General features: G+C 40.5%; 1 protein-coding gene across 1 annotated transcript; it reads right to left on the bottom strand.

Annotated features, from left to right (window-relative positions):
- Positions 1–1,710: 1,710 nt before the first annotated feature.
- Positions 1,711–5,049, bottom strand: FSCB (fibrous sheath CABYR binding protein). Its single transcript, XM_075532204.1, has 2 exons — positions 2,710–5,049; positions 1,711–2,364 (listed from the first exon to the last, which is right to left on the bottom strand). Exons 1-2 carry the CDS (start codon positions 5,047–5,049, stop codon positions 1,711–1,713), a joined length of 2,994 nt encoding a protein of 997 aa, XP_075388319.1.
- Positions 5,050–9,760: the final 4,711 nt, after the last annotated feature.

Genomic DNA, 9,760 nt, shown 5'->3' with positions numbered 1-9,760 from the left:
ATGTTGAGTTGATGTCAAGTCAAAGTAGCCCGTGTGAGAGTGTAGGAGGTTGTAATCTTTATATAGTGCAGAGTTCCAGGTCTTTCTGCTGAGTATTTCTTCACTGTGCAACCAGAACTTCTTTCATAACCATAGACACTTTAACAGAGAAACCTTGCAATGTTCATAATTACTCTTCAACAAATTCAATAGCTTATACTAAAATGATTTCATTTCATTCTAAATTTGTCCTCATCCAAACTTCAGAGTGCACAAAGCATAAACTAAACCTTCCAAAGGGCATGCCATATTATTATTTAAAGTGAAGCCAAAGCGAAACTGAAATGTGCCCCCAATAAATGCAGGTATAAATGTCTCTGTCTACTTTTCTCTTTAGTCTCGTATCGCTCTTTCAGTACTTCATTATGATCATCTGAGTTTCATTACAAAAGAAATAAATGTCCCTCTCCACACTTTGAGATGTGAAATACAGAAAAGGATAGAAAAGGAAATTTGCTCTGAAACCAGGAAGTAAATGTATGTCTCAGAAAAAAATAAAATGGAAAGATAAGAGATATGTTGAATTGTAATAAAAATATCATAACTCTACATGTGCAATCAAAACTCAAATATTTAAGTTAATTGAGAACCGGGGGTTGTAGGGTGGGGGTAGGGGAATAAACTTTCCCTTCGAAGCTACTAGGGTTGGAAAGAGGGAACCGATTACAAGGATCCACATATAACCTCTTCCCTGGGGGGTGGACAACAGAAAAGTGGGTGCAGGGAGACATCAGACAGTGCAAGGTATGACAAAATAATAATTGATAAATTATCAAGGGTTCATAAGGGAGTGGGGAATGGGGTGGGAAGGGAAAAAATAAGGAGCTGATGCCAGGGCTTAAGTGGAGAGCAAATGTTTTGAGAATGATGAGGGCAATGATGTACAAATGTGCTTTACACAATTGATGTATGTATGTATGTATGGATTGTTAAGAGTTGTACGAGCCCCTAATAAGAGTTGTATGAGCCCCTAATAAAATGATAAAAACACAATTGATGTATGTATGGATTGTGATAAGAGTTCTACGAGCCCCTAATAAAATGATAAAAATAAGTAAAATAAAAAAAGAAAGGTAAAAGAATAAAAATAATTACTAGAAATGCACGTCTCGTAATTAGAAAATATGGCTTCAGAGTATACTCACCTCTTGTCAAGAAGAATTTAATGTAGAAAATATGATTATTTCAATCAAGCTTATTTTATTTTAGATATTTTACACACTTACATTTTAATGATAACAGCAAGAAATTTTAAATGGCTATCATTTTTATTGATTTTCAATGTGCACCAGAGCTCAATGCCCTACTCTTCCTAAAGTATGTAAATCCGGACCCACTAGCATCTAGTTGATCACAGCTTGTAGTCAATATCTGCCCAGTGGTTAAGGAGGAGATTTCTTTGTGTATGGAAGACATTCTCTATTTCAACAGAACTAGTAGGCTTATTTTCAAAACCAGATTTTTTTTCTTTGAAGTTTAGGGTTCAGATTGGAACCTCTTCAGCTTTAGAAATTGTTTCCAGACCAAATGAATCTCATTTTACCACTGGACTATCTGCTGCCCGGAGAAGGAAAGCTCAGCAGGCACTTTCCAAGAATCCCTCTGCATGAGCTTTTACAGTGGTATCTTCTATAAGGAATTCTTAACCTTGTTGTCCTCTGCAAGGATACGCTACTTATCAGTAGGGGTGTTTTCTAAAGAAGTAACTTCTTCAACAGGTAGAGGCTCAAGTCCAGCAGGATTATTTTCTACAGGGACCTCAGCAGCTGGTAGAGGATGGACATCAGAAGGGATCTCTTTTGCAGAATCCTTTTCAACTAGTGGAGCCTGGACTTCAGCAGAGACCTCTTCTGCAAAACTAGTCTCAGCTGGTGGAGACTGAACTTCAGCTAGGACTCGATCTGCAGAAGCTTCTTCCGCTGGTGGAGATTGAACTTCAATAGCTTCATCCTCAGGAGCCTTCTCAGCTGGTAGAGGCAGAACTTCAGCAGGGACTTTATCTGCAGAAGCTTTCTCAGCTGGTGGAGACTGAAGTTCAGTAGCCTCGTCCTCAGGTGCCTTCTCAGCTGGTGGAGACTGAGCTTCAGCATCATCGGCTACCTGAGCTGATGGAGGCTGGATTTCACCAGAGGTCTCTTCTATAGAATTTTCTACAGCAGGTGAAACCTGAATTTCATGAGAGGACTCTTTTACTGGAACTTCCTCCCCTAGTGGAGGTTGAGATTCAGCAGGAGCATCTTCTGCAGTTATTTCTTCAGCGGGTAGAGGCTGGACTTCAGAAGGGACCTCTTTTATTGGGGCTTCTTCAGCTGATGGAGACTGAGGCTCAGCAGGAGACTCTTCTTCAAGGACCTCCTTAGGTAGTAAAGGCTGAGGCTCACCAGGAACTGAACGCACCTCCACACCTGATGAATGCTGAGCTTCATCAGGAAGTTCTTCAGGAAGTTCTTTGTGGGGGTCTTCCTCTGTTGGGAGATGCTGAGGTTCAGCAGGAGCCTCTTCTGCAGGAGCTTCTGCAGCTACTGGAAACTGTATATCTGGACCTTTTTCAGTGTGGGTAAACGCGACGTTTGCAGGGATTTCCTCTGCTAACATCTCTTCAGGTGATGGAAGCTGACTTGCAGCAGGGACATTTTCTTCAAGGCCCTCTTCAGCTGGTGAAGATTTCACTTCAGTAGGGAGTTCTTCTGCGGGAGCCTCCTCAGCTGGTGGAGATTGAACTTCAGCAGGGGGTTCTTCTATTTGGACCTCAGGTGGTGGAGATTGAACTTCAGCAGGGAGTTCTTCTATATGGACCTCAGGTGGTGGAGATTGAACTTCAGCAGGGAGTTCTTCTATATGGACCTCAGATGGTGGAGACTGAACTTCAGCAGGGGGTTCTTCTATGTGGACCTCAGATGGTGGAGACTGAACTTCAGCAGGGGGTTCTTCTATATGGACCTCAGATGGTGGAGATTGAACTTCAGCAGGGGGTTCTTCTATATGGACCTCAGATGGTGGAGACTGAACTTCAGCAGGGGGTTCTTCTATATGGATGTCAGATGGTGGAGACTGAACTTCAGCAGGGAGTTCTTCTATATGGACCTCAGGTGGTGGAGACTGAACTTCAGCAGGGGGTTCTTCTATTTGGACCTCAGGTGGTGGAGATTGAACTTCAGCAGGGAGTTCTTTTGTGGGAGCCTCCTCCGCTAGTGGAGATTGAACTTCAGCAGGGAATTCTTGTGCAGGAGCCTCCTCTGCTAGTGGAGATTGAACTTCAGCAGGGAATTCTTGTGCAGGGGCCTCCTCCTCTAGGGAAGATTGAATTTCAGCAGGGGGTTCTTCTATATGGACCTCAGGTGGTGGAGACTGAACTTCAGCAGGACAGTCTTCTATTTGGACCTCATGTGGTGAAGATTGAACTTCAGCAGGGGGTTCTTCTATTTGGACTTCAGGGGGTGGCGATTGAACTTCAGCAGGGGCCTCTTCTGTAGGAGGTCCTTCATCTAGTAGAGGGTGAAGCTCAGCTGCAATCTCTTCTAAAGGTGTCCCTTTGTCTGGTGGAGCCTGAACTTTAGAAGATGCCTCTCCTTCGGAGGCCTCTTCAGTTGACTCTTCAGGAAGCTGTTCTTCACCAGTGCCCTTCTCACTGTGTGAAAGCTGATGTTCAACGAGAGTGTCTTCGGCAGGGGTGGGCTGTTCTGTAGCAGCAGCCTCTGCTTCAGAAGCATCCTTACGTGGTGGAGACAGTTCTTCCACAGGTGCCTCTTCAGTAAGGGCAATCTCTTCCACAGAACTCCCTTCAGCTTTGGAAGATACTACTTTAGTAGGAGTTTCATCTGCCTTAACTTCCTCGACTGGTGGAGCCTGAGGTTCAACAGACGTCTCTTTCATAGCAACAGGTTCTAGTTTTGCAGCAGCCCCTTCTGAAGTCGCCTCTTCAGCCAGTGGAGGTTGTATTTCTACAGTGGCTTCATCAGCTGATGGAGAATGAGGTTCGTCTGGGGCCTCATCTGTAGGAGTCTTTCCAGCTACTTGAGCCTGTGCTTCAACAGGGACTTCTTCAATAGCTGTGGGCTGTTTTCCAACAGAAGTGTCTTCAATTGTTGGTGACGGGCCTTCAGCAGGGGTTTCTTCTGCATCCAAAGGCTGTACTTCAGACAAGACTTTGACATCTGAGGGAAGTTTTGTTTCAACAGATTCATCTTCTTTAACAAAAGGACCATTTTCCAAAGCAGTTAGCAGTACCTCACTCCTTGGTTCATGTTCTGAAAAGAATACTGGAGTTGGCTCACTAATTGAAGCTTTGTGGAGACCTTTCTGCATGATTTCCTCTTTGCTACTTGTTCCTGCTTGAAATTCAGGATGTTCACTACCAAAAATCTTCCCTGAGGACTTACGTTTCTGGGCACCTTCCTTTGACTTTGTGAAAGAACCACCAGGCTTGTAACCAAATGCCATGTCTGATTCACTGAAGTATGTCTGCTGTTCCTTGTCCGCCATTTCTATTTGTGGAGTGTTCATCGTGGTCCAGTCCCCAGTACAACTTGTCTGCTGAGATCTGTCTATTTTTAGTTGAACTGATTGTTTTCGCGGTGAAATTTCAACTTCACGAGCTCTTTCTAGCAACTCAGGGGCTGCTTCTCCAACATTAGCTGGCTTTTCTTCAGGCACTACTGTTTCTCCAACTGACTTCACTTCTTTGTTCTCTTCTACGATGTCATCTGTCTGAAGATATTTATCTATCATTTCCTGCCCACGTTTTCTTTTTGTCCAAGTTTGCTGAAGTTGAGAAGATACTCTACGGGACTCATATTCTTTGGCAGGATAGTTTACTTTGTTTCCAGGAATACTACCAAGCCTATGGGTAGCTTTGGGACCAGATGATTGCGGTGTGGCTGTGTGCTTCTTTTTCTCTGTCATTTCAGTCTGTTGGGACTTGTCTACCATCGGTTGGCTAGGCCGTCTTCTCTTTCGAATTTCTTGCCTCCCTGCTGAGATAGGCTGATCATGTTCATCACTTTCTTCCATATTATTTAATGGTGAATTTCAGTTTTGTGAATCTTCAAGTTACGAATCATCAAGATCATGAAAGTGCCAGGTGGTTAAGCCTTTGCATCTCTTCATTAGGTGGTGTTGTGCTAAACTTCCGCAGGAAGACAAGAAATTCATAAACTATTGCATTCTGTACTACACTCGTTGGATCCCACCTTACTCAGTATGCATGTTTCTGGTTGTCTCTGTGATGACTAAATATCACTTGTAGAAGTTTCCCACAAGAGTCTATGACATCACTGTCATTCTCCTCACAAGGTTCCATCTACAGAGTTCCCAGCACTTGTTACCTTGATGAATACCCATAGGATACAAGTGAGAGATCTACTTTTTGAAGCAAATTATATTCAAATGAGTATTTTCCTACCAGATGAACATTACATAAACCGCAGTAATTCCACTTTCTAATTATTGAAGTTGATGTTTTTGAACTTCATCTTAGTATCAAAGATAGTTATACGTAGAACTCAGTAATGCAGCAACTTGTCTCAGTTGCTGAAGAAATAAATAAAAACATATATGTGGATGACTATTAATATATGTTTATATGATTTGAAAAGAAGTCAATATATCTTAGAATACTTGATTGTGAGTGTATACCCATGTCGATTTTTAATCTATGTCCTTAATTTGAAGTAATTACAAAATGCGATGAGATGTCTACAAAAACATATGTCTAACACCTCAAATAGAGAAGTTTTTATTTCAAACTATTTCAAAAAATAGTCAAACCGCAAATTTAAACTTAATAATGTTGAGTTTAAAGATATTTCAAGTGAAATAAACTCTTCTTTGGATGGAGTCGCTGTATGAGGGGGCTTCAAAAAGGTTATGGAAAATGGAATTAAAGATAATAGCGTTTTTTCCAAGAAAGTTTGAACCCTACGCTTATATTCCACTGAGTCAAAATTTCAACTTACAGCCATCGAATCAATTCCAACTGGTAATGACCCTAGAAGATAGAGTAGAACTGCTCCCGGTGGATTTCTGGAAGCTTTAATATTTATGGGAATAAATGGCCTCTGTTTTTCTCCCATTAGCAGTTCATGGATTTGAACGGCGACCTGTGCTTAGCAAGCCAATTTCTAATCCACTCTATTACTAGGGTTCTTATTCTCCTGAATAATCCTAGCAAATTAATTCCTCAATTAAGACAAAATAATAACTCATGAAAAAGAGAAACCTTAGCTAATCAAATGGTAAATAACATAATACTATTTTAGACTTGGGATATAGATAAAACTTTAACTCATGTATCACACATAATTTCACTAAGTGGATGGAGATTGGTTTTTAATAAAAGAACAGAAATATTTTCCCTTAGCCTCAGAAAAGTTGATATAGATAAATGGATTATGGTAGATCAATATATGAGATATAGAGGATGATGTGGATGAGGTAGAAAGATAGATGATTACTATTAAATCAACTCAAATCATGGTGACCATATCTACAACTGAAGGAAAGGTCACACAGTTTTATGTCACCTTCATAAATCCTGACATGTCCAGTCCATCACTGCAGCTATTGTGCCAATCCATCTCACCCAAATCCATCTTCTTTACCCTCTACTTCACCAAATGTGATGGCTGCATCTTGAAATTGATCCTTCTTGATGTGTTCATGCTAAAGATATCAAAGCATGTTATATTTACTTATCCATAAGGTTTTCACTGGATAACTTTCATAAGTATATTAGCAAACCTTTTCCACAGTCTCACTTAACCTGGAAGGTCCTCTGACCCTGTTCATCATGGTTAGTACTACAAACATTTGAAATACCTGTGGCATAGATTCCAGCATATATTTTAAACCTGTATGCTAAGCAAATAACTAAGAATAAAAGCTGGATTATACAAAGAAGTTTATGGCATCAGGATCAGAGGAAGGCTTATTAACAACTTGAGCTATGCAGATACATCTTCAGTGCATGCTGAAAGTGAGGAGGACTTGAAGGACAGAACTGGTGAAGATTAGGGACTACAACATTCAGTATGGATTACAACTCAATGTCAAGAAGGCCCAAATCCTCACAACAGATTGCTAGGTAACCTCATTATACATGGGAAAAAGATTCAAGTTGTCCAAGATTTTGTCTTGGTTGGATCCACTATCAGAGCTCATGGAAATAGCAGTCAAGAGATCAAAAGATGCATTTCATTAGGTAAATCTGCTGCACAAGACCTCTTTAGAGTATTGAAAAGCAAGGATGTTACTTTGAGGAGTAAGGTGTGCCTTACCCAAGCCATAATATTTTCACTTGCCTCTTATGCATATGATAGTTGGATGTCAAATAAAGAAGATTGAAGAAGAATTGATGCATTTGAATTGTGGTGCTGGAGAAGAATATTGAAATACCATAGACTGTTCAAAGAACAAACTGATCTGTCTTGGAAGACAAACTGCCAGAGTGCTCCTTAGAAGCAAGAATGGTGAGACTTCATCTTTCATACTATGTACATATAGTCAGGAGAGTGCAGTCTCTGGAGAACATCATGTTTTGTAAACTGGAGGGGCAACTAAAAAGAAAAAACTAAAGCTATAGAGGAAACCCTCAATGAGATGAATTGGTATAGTAGCTGGAACGATGGGCTCAAGCAGGTCAACAATTGTGAGGATGGTTCAGGACTGGACAGTGTTTTGTTCTGGTGTGCACGTTTATGGGTCAGAGCCAACTTGATAGCACCTGACAACAACAGCTACCAGCACAACAGCAACAACACAAGCCACTGCAGTACAACATACTAACAGCTGGTGGATTGAAAAAGCACTGAACTGTGTGATACATAACATCTGTTGATAAAACTGTTAAAAGAAGAAAGACAAAAATTAAAACTGTAAAAGAAAGGAGTTATGAAAGGGCTGAGGTAAAGCAAACATTCTCAGCATGTTTCAAAGCTCTGACAGTGCAGCAGTAACACTGACAGTGTTCCCTTGCTAGCCGAAAGTTCACCGTGATCCAGAACTGAGTGGACGGTGCCAGTGAGAGCTTGGATGACCTGCTCCCTTAAAGATTCAGCAGAGAAAACCCTGGAGTTGAAATTGAACCAACAGCACCTATTTTATTCATTTGGAAAAAAATTTAAATTCTTTACGCTGTATTGTCCTTAAAGAACAGAAGACTATCACTGAATAATTCACCTTGCTTCACTTATATTGATCGTGATTGTATCTTGATTATCTTAGCTAAGCAAATGAGTACTTGCCACATTCTTTGATCCTGGTCCTAGAATAGTCCGTCTCTTGGAAGTAATCTGTGATTTTGTGTGGTAGACGTATAGAACGAGATGTGATCAGAAAACATGCTACTTGTCCTGTATCTCAATTTGCTCTGTTTCCATTATATTTTCTTCTGCTCCACTATTTTGTATCTGTCTAAAATATAATAAATAAAAGCAATAGTCATTTTACAAAAGAATTGACAGACCTACTCTTGTTTGTAAATCCAGTTGTTTAGAAATCTCCTTGTGTGCTGATAATCCTCTCAGTTGTATCTGTCCAATGTTGAACATATGTTTTGTAATTAAGTTTGTAATATTTTATGCACTATATTCAAATTATATTTGGGGTCAATTTATAACATAAAATAATGTCAAAACCAGCACTGTATTAATTGAATTCATATAACATGGCAGTTATTGGAATAATTTTGCTGTCAAACGAGATTTCCTCAAAAATATACTGAATTTTAACCTATCAGTGTCCAAGCCACAGATATTTGTTTATCCTTCCAATATATAATCAAGAACGTGATATTTCTTGATAACACACCAAACAACCTTAGTAAGCTATCTTTTGGCACTGGTATTAACTTAGACATAGAAGCAACTTGGCAAACATAAATTAATTAAAATTTCTGCTTGTGATCCCAGATACAATTATAAGGCATTTCTTTTTTTTTTTTTACTTTTTTTTTTTAACAATTTATTGGGGCTCATACAATTCTTTTCACAGTTCATACATATACATACATCAATTGTATAAAGCACATCTGTACAGTCTTTGCCCTAATCATTTTTTTCTCTTTTCTTCTTTTACATTTTATTAGGGACTCATACAACTCTTACCACAATCCATACATATACATACATCAATTGTATAAAGCACATCCATACATTCTCTGCCCCAATCATTCTCAAGGCATTTGCTCTCCACTTAAGCCCCTTGCATCAGGTCCTCTTTTTTTTTTCCCCTCCCTCCCCATTCCCCCCTCCCTCATATGCCCTTGGTAATTTATACATCGTTGTTTTGTCATATCTTGCCCTATCCGGAGTCTCCCTTCCCCCCTTCTCTGCTGTCCCTCTCCCAGGGAAGAGGTCACATGTGGATCCTTGTAATCACTTCCCCCTTTCCAACCCACTCACCCTCCACTCTCCCAGCATCGTCCCTCACACCCTTGGTCCTGAAGGTATCATCCACCCTGGATTCCCTGTACCTCCAACCCTCGTATGCACCAGTGTACAGCCTCTGTCCTATCCAGCCCTGCAAGGTAGAATTCGGATCATGGTAGTTGGGGGGAGGAAGCATCCAGGATCTGGGGGAAAGCTGTGTTCTTCATCGGTACTACCTCACACCCTAATTAACCCATCTCCTCTCCTAAACCCCTCTATGAGGGGATCTCCATTGGTCGACACTTGGACCCTGGGTCTCCACTCTGCACTTCCCCCTTCATTTAATATGATATATA

The sequence above is a fragment of the Tenrec ecaudatus genome, chromosome 14 (genome assembly GCF_050624435.1).
Source record: "Tenrec ecaudatus isolate mTenEca1 chromosome 14, mTenEca1.hap1, whole genome shotgun sequence".
Lineage (NCBI taxonomy): Eukaryota > Metazoa > Chordata > Mammalia > Afrosoricida > Tenrecidae > Tenrec > Tenrec ecaudatus.
Note: the sequence above shows the minus strand (reverse complement) of the source record. Positions and strands in the feature narration are given on the sequence as shown.